The sequence below is a fragment of the Bos taurus genome, chromosome 22 (genome assembly GCF_002263795.3).
Source record: "Bos taurus isolate L1 Dominette 01449 registration number 42190680 breed Hereford chromosome 22, ARS-UCD2.0, whole genome shotgun sequence".
In the NCBI taxonomy this organism is placed as follows: Eukaryota; Metazoa; Chordata; class Mammalia; order Artiodactyla; family Bovidae; genus Bos; species Bos taurus.
In genome coordinates, this window is record NC_037349.1 from 17,047,194 (window position 1) to 17,065,253 (window position 18,060).

At 43.4% G+C, this 18,060-nt stretch overlaps 1 protein-coding gene and 1 non-coding gene across 5 annotated transcripts in view; one reads left to right on the top strand and one right to left on the bottom strand.

Moving 5' to 3' along the window:
* MTMR14 (myotubularin related protein 14) overlaps positions 1-4,928 on the bottom strand; it is a 44,571-nt gene extending 39,643 nt beyond the window's left edge. For 3 of the 4 annotated variants that reach the window (XM_005222448.5, XM_059879620.1, XM_005222451.5), the window contains exons 1-2: positions 4,636-4,928; positions 2,827-2,975 (exon numbers count right to left, since the gene is read on the bottom strand). In XM_005222448.5, coding sequence (XP_005222505.1) covers positions 2,827-2,975; positions 4,636-4,791 — 305 coding nt within the window. In that variant the 5' untranslated portion in view covers positions 4,792-4,928. The remainder of the gene's footprint in view (positions 1-2,826; positions 2,976-4,635) is intronic. The other variant, NM_001100364.1, reaches the window with a different exon arrangement.
* Positions 4,929-10,989: 6,061 nt separating this feature from the next.
* LOC112443539 (U6 spliceosomal RNA) lies at positions 10,990-11,096 on the top strand. Its single transcript, XR_003031951.1, has one exon. It is a non-coding gene; the product is annotated as a U6 spliceosomal RNA (small nuclear RNA).
* The last annotated feature ends 6,964 nt before the right edge of the window (positions 11,097-18,060 follow it).

The following is an 18,060-nucleotide window of genomic DNA, read 5'->3' on the forward strand; positions in this document are numbered from 1 at the left end:
AGGCTAAATACTTCCATTCAACAAACGCTCCACAAAAACGAAGGAGAGAACATGCCAGCATTTTCAGCCTCAGGGTTCTGGGCAGTCTTATGTGGAGGAAGGCACACTTTTTTCATTAGGCTAGCTGGTGCTTTATTGTCCTGGGTCCCCTACTCAAAGAACCAATGCAGTTTCTGTTCTCAGTGGTTCCTGTTTTTATTTTTATTATTTCTTGGCCTTAGAATCTTTCTCTTAACATGCTAAGCACTGGGCTGTGTCTGACACATGATACTTTTATTCGAAGGAATGAAACTGGGCTATGTATTTATGTTTGTCTTGTGGGACTGAGCCCTTAACCTGTAAGATCTGAAGCTATCTCTGGGTAGATGGTGTCAGAGTTGAGTTGAATTGTAGAACACACAGCTGATGTTTGAAAATCAGTGGTATGAGGGAACCCCCCTACCCTACGCTCACATACCAGTGGGAATTATCAAGTGCAGGATTTTAACTTTGTCTCCCAATGCCTCACCTATACCTGCCCTAATTCTGGCCTTTGTTACAATCATTGCTCATTTATTGGTCTGTGTTACCGACCAGACCTAAAGGTAAGGATTTCATATCTCTGGCAGGGTCTCCAACTAGATCCCTGAGATGTGGCCCATGGCAGCAGTTTGTCTTGCTGATAAACACACATCTTGGCCATTCAGACAGCCCCATCCAGGCTTCTCTTCCCAGATGACGGGCTAAACTGGGGAGGTGGATTAATAGAACCAAACCACTTCCTGAATCCAGTTCTACCCTGTGCAACTCAGTCTAACTAGTGTCATAGTAACACCAAATCCAGGCATGTAAAGCAAAAAGTTCTATTTCTTCTCACCTACACATGCACATATTCCCTGCTCTTCAACAGACATGGCCCACTTAGTATCACCTTGAGGCCTTGCAAGAAGTGAAAAGTAAAAACAGACTATAACTCTAGGGTTAGCGATATACTGTGGTGGTCCTGGCCTGGAAAGAGAGACTCTGCTAGGTAAAGTGGAAGCTTCCTGGCAGTGATAGAAAGAAGAGGCAGGCATACACGTGCTATGATCTACATACAATTAATTCCCCCAGTAAGTTCCTTTTTCTCAGGGAACGCCACCTCGACCTGGTTAGAAGGCACACTTACATGTCTCCCATCTTACACATGAGCAAATTTGTCTATGTGAAAGCCCTCTCTGGCTCCCTGTGGTTCCAGGTTATAGCAAAGGAGTCATCTAGGAAGCTCTCTGTGATGTAGAAATTCTGATTTAGGGCCCCTGGAATCTGTGATTTCAATGAGTGCTCAGAGGGTACTAGCCCAAGAACCACTAACACCCACAAGTCTGCACTCCTTGGACCAATGATCAAGACCCTATACAAGCTAGTCCCTAACTAGGGACATTTAAGGGACATTTCTACTTGTCTGTGCAATTCCAGCTGAAAGGCATCTCCACCACAGGGTCTCCCCAAACACACACACGAGGCAGGATCTACCCTTCTCCCCAACTTGTCTACAGCAGCACTTCTCCAGCCTCTATGTATGTATGGGCCATCTTGTTATGCCATGATTTTGATTCAGTGGCTCTGGAACCTAGGACTGAGAATCTCTAGCCAGTGAGCTCTGAGCAGTGCTGTGAGCAATGATGGCCTGCTGCACCCCGTAGAATGACTCTACTGTAGCCTTTCTCATAACAGTGCTTCCCTGGGGCCAGAGTTTCAGATATTGTTGGCAACACCTCCTGGAATTCCCTTAAAATCAACAGCAAGCAGGAAGTCTAGCAGAACAAACTTTGAGATCAACATAAAGCACTTCCTAGAGCCTTATAAGCCTCTTGTAAGTACTTATTATTACTTATAAGCCTTATAAGTAATAAGTCTGATCACTTATCAGTGTCCAACAACTGCTATGCTAAGTCACTTCAGTCGTTTCCGATTCTGTGCGACCCCATAGACGGCAGCCCACCAGGCTCCCCCGTCCCTGGGATTCTCCAGGCAGGAACACTGGAGTGGGCTGCCATTTCCTTCTCCAATGCATGAAAGTGAAAAGTGAAAGTGAAGTCACTCATTCGTGTCCGACTCTTAGCGACCCCATGGATTGCGGCCTAACAGGCTCCTTCGTCCATGGGATTTTCCAAGCAAGAGGTACTGGAGTGGGGTGCCACTGCCTTCTCCGCCAACAACTGCTACCGTTTACTTACTGCCTACGGGCTGCATCCTGTGCTGGGTGCTCTGTGTCACTAGTACCTGGTGAACTGTTACCTCACAGAAAAGCACCCGGGCTTTGGTAGGTCCTCAATATACAGCAGCACTTATTTCTAACTCTTAGAGCACACACATCAAGCTTGGAATAGTCCCATTTATCAGCAGGGATTGCACTAGTCACTTTTGTAAATAGAGATAGAGACTGATGAGGAAACTAAGAGCCAAAGCAGTTCAACAACTTGCCCAAGTTAGTGATGCAGTCAGCAAGTACACTGACCTCAAGCTTTAAGCTTTTGACCTTTAAGCTCTATACAAGTACATACCCTTAAGCATGTCTGCAAAGCATACCTCCCACTCACTCTTAAAAAAAGGAAACGCTGAGGTTTAGGGAGGTGGGGCATGGAGTCAGCTGTCTTAGGACAATGACTGATAGGGTGGGAGTAAAATAGGAGACCAGGACTGTGACTTTCAGCTTCTTCTTCTATGCTGTGCTATCAGGATGCCAACAAGGCTTAACATCTGGGAAAAGCGAGTCTGCCTTGCCCAATGACAGACTTTCCTGACCCTGGGGATGAGATGTCAAGGCCTTCCCAGAAGGGGATGCCTTGGTGACATGATGCTCACGTGTCTTTCTCCTTCTCCGAACTCTCATACTCCAGGAACACAATGTGCTGTGGGTAGTGGCCACAGATATCCCCATTCACATTCTGGATCACACTATAACAGTAGTCTCGGCCAAACAGCTCCAGACACCTCTTCTCAATGCGTTCAACCTGCACAGAGGAGGAGATATGAACATAAAGAAGATTCTGGGATTCAGAATTAGGCGGGTCCCACCCTGGAGAAATCTCTGGGAATAACCTTTCCCTCTATAATTATAATGCAATACAAGGAAGAGACCTGTTGCTAGGTCATAGGCCCTCAACGTGCAGTTCATGAACCCATGTAATAAACTTTGGTGGGGGCAGGGAGGGACTCTGAAGCCCTCAATGTTGTGGTGAAACTGTGTTTCTTAGGCATCCAAAGAGAGGATTACACCTTTCACGAGATTCTCAAAGGGGTCCACAGGCCCTAAGTATTAAGAACCTTTGCTCTAGGTTATTTTAACCAGCATCAATACATTATCTTCCTTTGGCTCCAGATGCTTCTCAATTCTCCAGTCATAAAACAGTACCCAGAAGCTCTAATTAGTGTAATGAGTAGAAGCTGCAGACAAAGGTGTCTCCTTACAATTTGCTTATGAAATAGAAGGAACAGCTCCCTTAAAACTGCTCTTATTTTGCTAATTTCGGGAAAGGCCCCATAGAAGAAGGACATAAAACCCGCAACATCTCAACAAGCCTGCAAAAGATCAGAAAGTTTAACGCCAGCTGGAGTGAAAGTCAGACATAACTTTTTACAACACTGATTTTCATGCGTGTGTAAAATGAAAAGAGGCCCAGGAAAACCACTGACCCTGTAACCACCCAAAAGATCAATGGGGTGGGAAAAACTCACAGGAATGAGGAATCCTCAAACTTGAAGGGACATGAACATCATTAAGAAGCCTATTAAAAATTACAAATTCCAGGTTCCCAACCTCAGAAATACTAACTCAGTAGGACTGGGTGGGACCAAGTAACCTTTATTTTTAATAAACACCCCAGGTGATGCTGATGGTCTGGAGCCAAACCAGAGTTTCATGGCCCTGCATGGAAGAGAATTTCACTGGAAAACCTGATGCTAAACCTGCCGAAAGAACGTGAGGAATCAAAGATGGTAGGGTCAGTAAGATTCCCATCAGACTGCCAGGCAGTGCCTAAGATGGAAATGGCGTGACCACACTGGAAGCTTTCCAGGTCTAGCAATAAGGAGACTGAAGGGAATCCCAAGGGTAGAAAAACAGAGGAACTAAGACTTGCTTTTGATAAAGGAATAGAGAGTGTGGTTTGTCTTCCTACTCTATGGGAGAAGGAAATAAAGGGATGGATCCAATTCTAAGTCATGCTGAGACTGTTTAAGGAGGCAACACAACTCGGTTTACCTCTTTGCTCAATTCTGCACCAGCCCTCCAGCACCTTCACTCTAATCTCTATCTGACTTGCAGAAATCCTCTAGCCTTTAAAAAGTAGACTTGAGGGCTTTTGTCCCCATACCTGATGCAAGAGAATTATCCCCTCCCTTCAGCTCCCCCTCTCTAATCTCTGAACTTGGTCTCTCAGGGCTGATCCCTGACCTCCAACCTTTCTGTCTCAAACCAAAATGTCGTCCTTCCTTGGTTCACTCTGACCCCAGTTCCTCTTTTCGGTATTTAAACCCGGACCCTTACTCTCCAAGTCCAGACTCTGGGAACTTCCCTCTCTTTCCGTCCTCTCACCCCTGACCTCAGCCTTTCCTCAGTTACTTCCCAAGGCAGGGACCTTCTCTTTCTGCTCACTGCTGCTCCGTACTCACCTTAGAGCCGCCCGTCCCACTGCAGTCTTTGGCCCGGTACTGAGTCCGGGAGAACTCCTCCAGCAGCTCCCCGAGTCCTGGCTCCTGTGGCTGTGGGCTGCCCGAAGAAGCCGAGGACCCCGCCGAGGCAGCAGCGGCGGCCCGAGCGCCAGCCATGGCCCAGCCTCCCGTCCCCTTCAGCGCCCCGCGGCCCCCTCAGCGCGGCTCAGCCCGGCACATGGCACTTGCAGGTACCAAGTACAAGTCCAGAATCTCCACAGCCGCCTCAGCCGCCGCCTTCGCCTTCCACTTCCGGTCCCGCCCCACCCAGACGGATGTTTACTCCGGCAGTGACCAATCGGAGCCCAAGACTCGCGTCCTGCCCCAAGATTACCCGCCCACCCCCCGACGCGGAGCGGTCCAAGTGGTCTCCGGGGAGGGGACTGCGGCCACTCGCAGAAACCGCCTGCTCCGCCCCACGGGGTTTCCTCCGGAAAGCCAGGCTAAACCATTGGGACTGCGTGGGGGGAGGTGGACAGCGCGGGAACTAGGAGGAAAGAACCACGGAAAGACCGCGGAAGAGTGGAACGAACCATTACCGAGAAAGGAGGATGCTGCAATAGTCAACCCAATTTACTGAAGGAAAAGGGAGGGGAGGGACGGATCATGACTGGCTTGAAATTCTGTTAAGAAGCCCCATATTATTTTTCTTTTTTTAACAGACCATTTCAAACATTCACAGAAATGGAGAGAATAGTATAATGAACCCTCATATACATTAGCTGCTGTTGCTGCTGCTAAGTCGCTTCAGTCGTGTCCGACTCTGTGCGACCCCATAGACCATAGCCCACCAGGCTCCCCCGTCCCTGGGATTCTCCAGGCAAGAACACTGGAGTGGGTTGCCATTTCCTTCTCCAATGCATGAAAGTGAAAAGTGAAAGTGAAGTCGCTCAGTCATGTCTGACTCTTCGCGACCCCATGAAGTCGCTCAGTCATGTCTGACTCTTCGCGACCCCATGGACTGCAGCCTACCAGGCTCTTCCGTCCATGGGATTTTCCAGGCAAGAGCACTGGAGTGGGGTGCCATTGCCTTCTCCAATACATTAGCTTGTGTCAACAATAATCCAAATACTATCTATCTATCCTGTTTAGTCAATCTTTCCCCATCCAATAGGATTGTTTTAAAACACATCTCATTATTTAATCTGTGACTACTTCAGTATTTATAACAGATTAGTACTGTTCAGTTCAGTTCGCTCAGTCGTGTCCGACTCTTTGTGTGTCCGACTCTTTGAGACCCCAGGGACTGCAGCACGACAGGCCTCCGTGTCCATCACCAACTCCCGGAGTTTACTCAAATTCATGTCCATTGAGTTGGTGATGCCATCCGACCATCTCATCCTCTGTCGTCCCCTTCTCCTCCCGCCTTCAATGTTTCCCAGCATCAGGGTCTTTTCAAATGAGTCAGCTCTTCACATCAGGGGGCCAAAGTATTGGAGTTTCAGCTTCAACATCAGTCTTTCCAATGAATATTTTAGACTGATTTTCTTTAGGATGGACTGGTTGGATCTCCTTGCAGTCCAAGGGACTCTCAAGAGTCTTCTCCAACACCACAGTTCAAAAACATCAATTCTTCCGCACTCAGCTTTCTTTATAGTCCAACTCTCACATCCATACATGACTACTGGAAAAACCATAGTCTTGACTAGACGGACCTTTGTTGGCAAAGTAATGTCTGCTTTTTAATATGCTATCTAGGTTGGCCATAGCTTTTCTTCCAAGGAGCAAGAATCTTTTTAATTTCATGGCTGCAGTCACCATGTGCAGTGATTTTGGAGCCCCAAAAAATAAAGTCTGCCACTGTTTCCCCATTTATTTGCCATGAAGCGATGGGACCATGATCTTAGTTTTCTGAATGTTGAGTTTTAAGCCAGCTTTTTCACTCTCTTTCATCAAGAGGCTCGTCAGTTCTTCTTCACTTTCTGCCATAAGGGTGGTGTCATCTGCATATCTGAGGTTATTGATATTTCTCCTGGTAATCTTGATTCCAGATTGTTCTTCATCCAGTCCAGCGTTTCTCATGATGTACTCTGCATACATGTTAAATAAGCAGGATGACTATATACAGCCTTGACATATTCCTTTCCCTATTTGGAACCAGTCTATTGTTCCATGACCAGTTGTAACTGTTGCTTCCTGACCTGCATACAGATTTCTCAAGAGGCAGATCAGGTATTCCCTGGTCTGGTATTCCCATCTCTTTAAAATTTTTCCACAGTTTGTTGTGGTCCACACAGTCAAAGGCTTTGGCATAGTCAATAAAGCAGAAATAGATGTTTTTCTGGAACTCACTTGCTTTTTCAATGATCCAATGGATGTTGGCAATTTGATCTCTGGTTCCTTTGCTTTTTCTAAAACCAGCTTGAACATCTGGAAGTTCACAGTTCACATACTGTTGAAGCCTGGCTTGGAGAATTTTGAGCATTACTTTACTAGCATGTGAAATAAGTGCAATTGTGCAGTGGTTTGAGCCTTTCTTTGGTATCAGAATGAAAACTGACCTTTTCCAGTCCTGTGACCACTGTTGAGTTTTCCAAATTTGCCGGTATATTGAGTGCAGCACTTTCACAGCATCATCTTTTAGGATTTGAAATAGCTCAACTGGAATTCCATCACCTCCACTAGCTTTGTTCGTAGTGATGCTTCCTAAGGCCCACTTGACTTCACATTCCAGGATGTCTGGCTCTAGGTGGGTGATCACACCATAATGATTATCTGGGTCGTGAAGATCTTTTATATAGTTCTTCTGTGTATTCTTGCCACCTCTTCTTAATATCTTCTGCTTTTGTTAGGTCCATACCATTTCTGTCCTTTATTGTGCCACTCTTTGCATGAAATGTTCCCTTGGTATCTCTAGTTTTCTTAAAGATATCTCTAGACTTTCACATTCTATTGTTTTCCTCTATTTCTTTGCACTGATGACTGAGGAAGGCTTTCTTATCTCTCCTTGCTATTCTTTGGAACTCTGCATTCAAATGGGTATATCTTTCATTTTCCCCTTTGCCTTTCACTTCTCTTCTATTCACAGCCTTTTGTAAGGCCTCTTCAGACAACCATTTTGCCTTTTTGCATTTCTTTTCCTTGGGGATGGTCTTATCCCTGCCTCCTGTACAATGTCACAAACCTCCATCCATAGTTTTTTGGGCACTCTGTCTATCAGATCTAATTCCTGGAATCTATTTGTCACTTCCACTGTATAATCATAAGGGATTTGATTTAGGTCATACCTGAATGGTCTAGTGGTTTTCCCTACTTTCTTTAAGTCAGAATTTGGCAATAAGGAGTTCATGATCTGTGCCACAGTCAGTTCCCATCCTTGTTTTTGCTGATTGTATAGAGCTTCTCCATCTTTGGCTGCAGAGAATATAATCAATCTGATTTTGGTATTGACCATCTGGTGATGTCCATGTATAGAGTCTTTTCTTGTGTGGGTGGAAGAGGGTGTTTGCTATGACCAGTGCATTCTCTTGGCAAAACTCTGTTAGCCTTTGCCTTGCTTCATTCTGTACTCCAAGGCCAAATTTGCTTGTTACTCCAGGTATTTCTTAACTCCCTTCTTTTGCATTCCAATCCCCTATAATGAAAAAGAACATCTTTTTTGGGTGTTAGTTCTAGAAAGTCTTATAGGTCTTCACAGAACTGTTCAACTTCAGCTTCTTCAGCATTACTGGTCGGGGCATAGGCTTGGATTACTGTGATATTGAATGGTTTGCCTCAGAAATGAACAGGGATCATTCTGTTGTTTTTGAGATTGCATCCAAGTACTGCATTTCAGACTCTTTTGTTGACTCTGATGGCTACTCCATTTCTTCTAAGGGATTCCTGCCCACAGTAGTACTGTTAAAAAACAAATGATTAAGGGGCATTCCCTGGTGGCCTAGTGGTTAGGATTCCATGCTTTCACTGCCATCGCCCAAGTTCAATCCCTAGTCTAGGAGCTGAGATCCCACAAGTTGAGCAGCAGGTCAAAAAAAAAAAAAAGATTAAGGAAGAAAATGTAAGTGTTAAAACATATTCTCATTCTTCATGAAGTGACCAGTGTTTGTGCCCAAGGATCTAAAAAACTGCAAAATGGGGCTGAACTAAACAATAAGGAACAAGGAAGAGAAAAATAGAAAATGAATGAAAAACCATGAAGTGAGTATAGAGCCCAGGGCTGGCTTAGTGTTTGGGGATTGGCCGAGTAGATATACTATGTTTCTGGTCAAGCAGAACACTAATAGAGACACCAAAGTTACTGAGTTTTGGTTTGTTGCTCTGGCACCCTGGGCAGGAGTGGTTCCAATATTTGTCATACAAATTTATGTCAGTGTTAGTTGCTCAGTCGTGTCCAACTCTTTGTGACCCCATGGACTGTAGCCCACCAGACTCTTCTGTCCATGGGATTCTTCAGGCAAGAATACTGGAGTGGGTTGCCATTCCCTTCTCCAGGAGATCTTCCTGATCTAGGGATGCATCTCAGGTTTCCTGCACCACAGGCAGATTCTTCATCATCTGAGCCGCCAGGGAAGTAATTCTCCCTTTTAACATTCTCTTGATCATTCACGCGGTTTGATCTTGGTCTTGATCATTCACAAGGTTTGGTCAAAAATATAAGTACTGGACTTCCCTGCTGGTTCAGTGGTTAAGAGTCTGCCTGCCAGTGTGGGAGATGTGGGTTTGATCCCTGGTCCAAGAAGATCTCATGTGCGGCAGGGCAGCTAATCCCATGGGCCACAACTACTGAGCCCACATGCCCTAGAGCTCGTGCTTTGCAACAAGAGAAGCCACTGCAATCAGAAGCCCATGCATCGCAGCTCGAGTGCAGCCCTGGTTCACTACAACTAGAGAAAGGCCACGTGTAGCAGTGAAGATCCAGGGCAGCCAAAAATTAAATAAATAAAAATGTTTAAAAAGCACCAGTACCAACATGACCCTCAGTCGCCATTGCCTCTTCTGTTCTCAGTGTAGTAGTCACAAGAGATGATGTCAGGTGATGTCTTGGAGCTGATTCCATTCCTCTGTTCTCTCTTCGTCCTTTCAGTCAGAGAGAAACCATCTGTTGGCTGATCAGCGGCTCCCTACGTGCATTTAAAACTTTGGGAGACCCCAGATTATTAGGGAGGCAATAATAATTACTAGAAACAAAATAATAGTCATGGTTTGGAGAGTACTCCTGAGCCAGGGTCCCCATGATCCAATCCAGCTAGAAAACTGGGGGCGTCTTTAAACCCGTTGACTTGTTTATATATTTTGTGTAACTATGTACCCCTTCCCCAGAAATGTTTAATCAGTGAGCTTGTTCCAGAGAAACAGAGGCGTTAGAAATCAGGGAGAAGTTTATGACAACCAGAAAGGACAAGCTCACCAGCATCAAAGCCAGTCCAAGAGTCAGTTTACCCTTCTTTGTAATGACCTGAGATGTGTGAAGAATTATCATTCCAGGCTAGAGCAAGGCAAAAGGTGGAGAGAAGAATCATGTAAGAATTCGAAAAAGAATGGTAAGGCAAGAAAGGAGAAATGGGAAGAAACGTTCTTAATCTGACTTCTTGGAAGAAAGCAGTCTACCTCAATGTTGCCTACTTCTCTCCATAGTCAATTGGAATTTGAGGTCTCCACATTTACACAGGGCCAGGTGTTAGGTGGGGCCTTCTTCAGTTGTGAAATACTGTGTATCCAAGTTGTGACACCCTGTAATTCGACAGTGATGATAGAGGTCCAGAACACTCCATGAGGTCCTTTCCAGGAATCTCATCTTCGCAAAAGCAACAAAGTAAAAAAGTAAATGACAAAGGACTGTAAAATGCCCACAACTGAAGATCTGATGAGAGTTCATTACAGTGGAATCAACAAAGAAATTTGATTATTTCTGTGACACCCAATATTTTTAAGATAATAACTAGAATTATGGCTGATAACTTTATAGAAGGCATATCAGATTTATAGAAAGTTTATAATTCCTGGAACACTTAGGCTAATAATGTACTCCTACAAAGATAAGCTAAATATCACTTGGCAGTGTTTCCTTTGTAATTTAAAATATCAAATAAGTCTAATTAGCTTAACATTTTTCTTTTTACACGGACAGAGAATAAATATTCTAGGGGTCCTTTGGAAAATCCTAGAGTTGGTTCCAGGTAAAAAAAAAAAATTAATTTAGAATTTGATTTTGGGTAAGTTTGTTGAAAATATTTATTTAACCAAAGTAACATGTAAAGACTTTGAAGGCAAGCACAGAAAGTTACAGAGTTGTAAAAACCCTAAATCCTTAGTCTTTTAAAATTCAGGGTTTTTTATTTGCAGATTAACTGTCTTAAAAAATATGACTAGGCTTTTGTGCGCGCCTTAGCAGCACATATACTAAAATTAGAACGATACAGAGAAGATTAGCATGGCCCCTGTGCAAGGATGATATGCAAATTCGTGAAGCATTCCATACTTTTCTTGTTGATGTTTGACAGAAAACAACAAAATTCTGTAAAGCAATTGTCCTTCAATTAAAAAATAGAGTGGCAAGCAGCCTGAAAAAAAAAAAGATTTATTAAAAAAAATATGCCTAGGCTTTTGAGAAAAAATAAACCTGCTAATAATCTTGAAAACCTCAACATATCGAAAGTGTTTATTTTTTGGCATTACATATAATTTTAGAGTTCTTCTTTCTCTTCATCAAAAGCATAGTCTAAAATAATTGGCCTCTAGTGCCTATCATTCTTTAATAATTTTGCAGTGCTGTTGTTAAAAATTGTCAAATATAAGTATGATAACTCTAGTGACTAAAATGTTGTAATCTAAGTACACATTATAAATAAAACTGCTAAGTCACTTCAGTCATGTCCAACTCTGTGCGACCCCATAGACGGCAGCCCATCAGGCTCCCCCGTCCCTGGGATTCTCCAGGCAAGAACACTGGAGTGGGTTGCCTTTTCCTTCTCTGATGCATGAAGGTGAAAAGTGAAAGTTTAGCGACCCCATGGCTGCAGCCTACCAGGCTCCTCCGTCCATGGGATTTTCCAGGCAAGAGTACTGGAGTGGGGTGCCACTGCCTTCTCCAATAAATAAAACAGCATTTGACAATAAGTTAAAATTTTTTGTACAGTTGGCAAAAGAGAGGTGGGTGGTATTAAGTTCCAATTACGTTATAGAATAGAGTAATGAATTTTTTGCTGTTTGATAAAGAGAAGTTACTTTTTATTTTGATAACTTCATTGGATTTTCAGGCAAATTGGAAAAATAAAAATCAAGTGAAAAAACCCTCTTGTAGCTGATAAGACAGTGCTGGTTTAGTTCAATAAGCAATGGGCTCCATGTCTGATTTTATTTGAGCTAAATAAAATTTTTCATTGAAAAAAAAATATTGAGCATTTCCTTAAGATAAACATAACATGAAGTACAGTAAATTATTTTGGTAAGACACAAAGTCTTTGCTTTCCAGGCAGATTATTCAAAAGGTATCTTTTCTCACCCATAAACACATACTACTTTTCTTTTATAAAGATGTTCCTTATATTATTTCCAGTAATTTTAATTATGCATGTGTTTTAGCATTCTTAATTCCTATTGAAAACTAAGAAGTAAGCAATCTGTTACATTAGTATTTTGTGGACTGGTAAACTTATAAATACATTTCACAATTTCTGGAAGTTTATTCTTCCTCATAGTAAATTTTTCACTGTGGCACAAAATACATTTATTAGCAGAACCAAGTATCTTTAGTTCCTCTGTAAAGGAAGCCAAAGTGGATAAACCTATGCCCAGAAGTTAATGTTTCAGTATTTTATCATATTTGGAAATGATCTAGATATTCAGTGAATATCTATCATTTAACTTATCTCAGTATAATTTCAGGGTTTCAAGTTGTCAAAAAAGATTTTGGAAACTATTTTTAGGTAGACATACCATTGTTGTTTAGTTGCTAAGTCGTGTCCGACTTTTTTGTGACCTTATGGACTATAGCCTTCCAGGCTACTCTGTCCATGGGACTTCCCAAGCAAGAATACTGGAGTGGGTTGCCATTTCCTTCTTCAGGGACTCTTTCATACCCAGGGATCAAACCCACATCTCCTGCAATGGCTGGAAGATTCTTTACCATTGAACCACCAAAGATGCCAGACCTACCATAAAGCATAATTATTGTCGAAAGTTCATTTGTAGGGAATTCCCTGGCAGTCCAGTGGTTAGGACTCTTTCATTGCCCTGGCTGGGGTTCAGTCCTTGGTTGGGAAACTAAATCCTGTAAGTGGAGCTGCACAGTTAAAAAAGAAAAAAAGAGAAAAGAAAAAGTTCGTTTGTAAACTTTTACTTACATCTATTTAATTTTCTTGTTTTTAACAATTATATTTGGATTATTCATGAAAATTTCGTGAAACGTTAAACTGACCATCATCTTTGGTTATCTTTTTGGCTAACAAAATCTTTAACAGGTGACAGGCACTTATTTGACTTTTAGTAATCCTATGTGGAATAAAAGTTGTATGTCTGAGTTGTATTTATTGCGAATAACTCTAAATACATGCCTGTTTTAAATAAACCAGCAAATTTAAACTAGCTTCCCCCATCAGGATTACCCTAGATCATGTGACCTTCAGAAATATTTGAATTAGTTTCTATATTTCTGAGAATATATTTGATTTATATAAATATTTAATTTCTTTAAGACAATTAAATAGAAGTGAAGTGAAGTGAAAGTCACTCAGTTGTGTTCTATTCTTTGCAACCCCATATACTGGGGCCTGTCCATGGAATTCCCCAGGCAAGAATACTGGAGTGGGTTGCCATTCCCTTCTCCAGGGGATCTTCCTAACCCAGGGAGCAAACCCAGGTCTCCTGCATTGTAGATTGATTACCATCTGAGCCACAAAGGAAGCCCCAATTAAAAAGAAATCTTTTTTTTTTAATAGAAATCTTTACAAACAAATTTTGTAAATACCATCGGAAGGTAGAAAAATTATCACACATCTGTAATACACATATAAATATATACATACAGAACAGGAGCAAACTTCTATTTAAATTTTTAGCCATGAAACAGTTGCAGATTCAAATTATGTTTCTAACAGATGAAATAAGCTGACCTGTTGAGATGCCTTAAATTTTTTAGCAGTATTTATGAGAAAAACTCTCAAGACTTTTCGTTTGTCTAGGAGAAGGCAATGGCACCCCAATCCAGTACGCTTGCCTGGAAAATCCCATGGAAGGAGGAGCCTGGTGGGCTGCAGTCCTTGGGGTCGCTAAAAGTCAGACACGACTGAGCGACTTCACTTTCACTTTTCACTTTCATGCATTGGAGAAGGAAATGGCAACCCACTCCAGTGTTCTTGCCTGGAGAATCCCAGGGACAGGGGAGCCTGGTGGGCTGCCGTCTATGGGGTCGCACAGAGTCAGACACGACTGAAGTGACTTAGCAGCAGTAGCTTCCAAATAGCCTTTCCCTTTTTTTCTCTTTCTGATAAGAATTGCCTCCTTGAAGTTTGCATTTCAAGCAATCTGTTACACCAGTATTTTGTGGATTGGTAAATTTACAAATTTAATTACCTAGAGAAGAGCAGTTACAACATTTAAGTCTCAAAGACAGGGAAAAAGAATGTAAGTTCCTCCAATGAATAGGGCAGGTTTGGGGATTGGTTAAAAAGGATGGGTAAGGTTTTTTGTTCTTGTTCTAAATAAATGATGTGCGTGCTAAGTTGCTTCAGTTGTGTCTGACTCTTTGTGACCCACCAAGCTCCTCTGTCCATGGGATGCTCTAAGCAAGAATACTGGAGTGGGTTGCTAGGCCCTCCTCCAGGGGATCTTCCCAACCCAGGATTGAACTCATGTCTCATTATGTCTTCTGCATTTCAGGCAGGTTCTTTACCACTAGCAGCACCGGGGAAGCAATATAAAGGACTGATGCTGCTGCTGCTGTTAAGTGGCTTCAGTCGTGTCCGACTCTGTACGACCCCATAGACGGCAGCCCACCAGGCTCCCCCGTCCCTGGTATTCTCCAGGCAAGAATACTGGAGTGGGTTGCCATTGCCTTCTCCAATGCTCGAAAGTGAAAAGTGAAAGTGAAGTCGCTCAGTCGTGTCTGACTTTTAGTGACCCCATGGACTGCAGCCCACCAGGCTCCTCTGTCCATGGGATTTTCCAGGCAAGAGTACTGGAGTGGGGTGCCATCGCCTTCTCTGAAAATAAAGGACAATTGTCTTCAATTCCTCCAAAACTTGAGTTGCAACCTGAATGACATCACAGTCTCACCCACCCACCCAACTACTTTATTTGCTTCTTGTATCAGGGATAAGATGTTCAAATAATCAAGAGATTCCTATGTTCTAAATTTAGAGCTGTTTTTGGAATTCCCCCCTCCTCCCCACTGGATACATGGTTTCCTTAGGGGAGAGGGCCTAAAAAGAAGTTCCTAACCAACTCTACATATGAGCTTCCAATCTGGCCAACTTTTAACCATCAGTTCAGTTCAGTTGCTCAGTCGTGTCCGACTCTTTGCGACCCCATGAATCGCAGCACGCCAGGCCTCCCTGTCTATCACCAACTCCCGGAGTTCACTCAGACTCACGTCCATCGAGTCAGTGATGCCATTCAGCCATCTCATCCTCTGTCGTCCTCTTCTCCTCCTGCCCCCAATCCCTCCCAGCATCAGAGTCTTTTCCAATGAGTCAACTCTTCGCATGAAGTGGCCAAAATACTGGAGTTTCAGCTTCAGCATCATTCCCTCCAAAGAAATCCCAGGGCTGATCTCCTTCAGAATGGACTGGTTGGATCTCCTTGCAGTCCAAGGGACTCTCAAGAGTCTTCTCCAACACCACAGTTCAAAAGCATCAATTCTTCGGCGCTCAGCTTTCTCCACAGTCCAACTCTACAGCTACTTAAAAAAAAAAAAAAATCCTTTCAAATATCTTGTTAGGCTTCATTTGGGAAAAAGAGTAAGTATTCCTGGAAGTGTTGAACAACACCATGGATGCAAGAGGCATGCCTGTAGAGTGCAAAAGACACTACCTCTCCCAAGATCCACAGCCACTCCCAAAGGTAGCCAAAGACTTAGATAATCCCCTTGAGAGCTGGTGTTGACTGAAAAGTTGCACAACCTAAAAGTTGAGAATTATTATTTATTCAGTTGACTTTCTGAGGACTTAAGTCTGAAAAATAGCCTCTTAGCTGTGAGGGGCTGCTCCAAAGAGGTAAGGGAGGAGCCAGGATATATAGGAATTTTGTAACAAAAACCAGGTAGTCAGAACATCTGTTAATTAAAGCCATACATCTCAAGTTAATGAATTTAGTGCTTTTCTATACATGGGAAGATACAAGAGTGTGGGTTCATTGAAATCATTCCTCTGATTGGCACCTTAACTATGCAGGGCCAGTATGCTACTTTTCTCCATCCTGACTCACTTCAGAGTACACAGTCGGGGGTGGCTGCCTTGGCTGCTGGCTTGATGGCAGCTACATCCTTTGGAACCCAAGAAAAAGAGAAAGGGCTCCAAAATCACTGTGGATGGTGACTGCAGCCATGAAATTAAAAGGTGCTTTCTCCTTGGAAGAAAAGCTATGACAAACCTAGACACCATATTCAAAAACAGAAACATCATTTTGCCAACAAAGGTCCATTTAGTCAGGGCTATGGTTTTTCCAGTAGTCGTGTATGGATGTGAGAGTTGGACTATAAAGAAAGCTGAATGCAGAAGAATTGATGCTTTTGCACTGTGGCGTTGGAAAAGATTCTTGAGAGTCCCTTGGACAGCAAGGAGATCAAACCAGTCCATACTAAAGGGAATCAGTCCTGAATATTCATTGGAAGGACTGATGCTGAAGCTGAAACTCCAATACTTTGGCCACCTGATGCGAAGAACTGACTCACTGGAAAAGACCCTGATACTGGGCAAAATTTAAGGCAGGAACAGAAGGGGAAGACAGAGGATGAGATTGTTGGATGGGAAGTAGAGAAGGACAGGGAGGCCTGGTGTGCTGCAGTCCATGGGGTCACAAAGAGTTGGACATGACTTAGTGACTGAACAACAAACATCCTTTGTTTATTCATATGGCAGGTGACATTTTTCAAGCACCTTGGCAACAGTCAGTAGGACGATATCTGAGCCACATTTTTCGGTCCAGCCTAGTTTTGGGGCCCCCAACCTGCAAATGAGAGTGATGACCACCTGCATGCCCCAGGCAGGCAGAAACCTGAACCAAGATCTAAGGACACAAAACTAAACAGACAAGAAAACAATAACTGTCCCTAAGAAAGAAAGGATTTATAACCAACTGGTACCCCAAAACCAATTCACAAGAGCATTGTGCCTTCCTCCCTCAACTAGGCACTATGGAGATCCAGGGAAGCTGACACTGATCTTCACCTTTCTCAGGTTTCTGCCAGTTTTCCCAGCAGCCCATTTTCAGGCTCCAGAGCAAGTGAAGTTTAGAGAGTGCATTCCAGGTATCTACAAAAATCTGACATGGTTTTCCATTAATTTCAAATTTAGTTTCCCTTTGGCTTTTAAAGGAACTAACTGGTAGCAGTTTACCAGAAAACCCCTTAGAGTCCCACCAACCCTGGGAGGGGCCGAGACAGGGATCATCCTTCAAGGTTAAATGTGGGAGTGAAGGAGGAAACAGACAGAACATGCTCCATCTTGAAAGCAGGACTCCATCTTGGGCTGGACTGTGGACTTTGAGCTATATGCCCAGTATCTATGGAAACGACATGAGATCAGATCAGATCAGATCAGTTGCTCAGTCGTGTCTGACTCTTTGCAACCCCATGAATCGCAGCACGCCAGGATCCCTGTACCTCACCAACTCCCAGAGTTCACTCAGACTCATGTCCATCGAGTCAGTGATGCCATCCAGCCATCTCATCCTCTGTCGTCCCCTTCTCCTCCTGCCCCCCAATCCCTCCCAGCATCAGAGTCTTTTCCAATGAGTCAACTCTAACTCTTCGCATGAGGTGGCCAAAGTATTGGAGTTTCAGCTTTAGCATCATTCCTTCCAAAGAAATCCCAGGGCTGATCTCCTTCAGAATGGACTGGTTGGATCTCCTTGCAGTCCAAGGCACTCTCAAGAGTCTTCTCCAACACCACAGTTCAAAAGCATCAATTCTTCGGCGCTCAGCCTTCTTCACAGTCCAACTCTCACATCCATACATGACCACAGGAAAAACCATAGCCTTGACTAGACGAACCTTTGTTGGCAAAGTAATGTCTCTGCTTTTCAATATGCTATCTAGGTGGGTCATAACTTTCCTTCCAAGGAGTAAGCGTCTTTTAATTTCATGGCTGCAGTCACCATCTGCAGTGATTTTGGAGCCCAGAAAAATAAAGTCTGACACTGTTTCCACTGTTTCCCCATCTATTTCCCATGAAGTGGTGGGACCGGATGCCGTGATCTTCGTTTTCTGAATGTTGAGCTTTAAGCCAACTT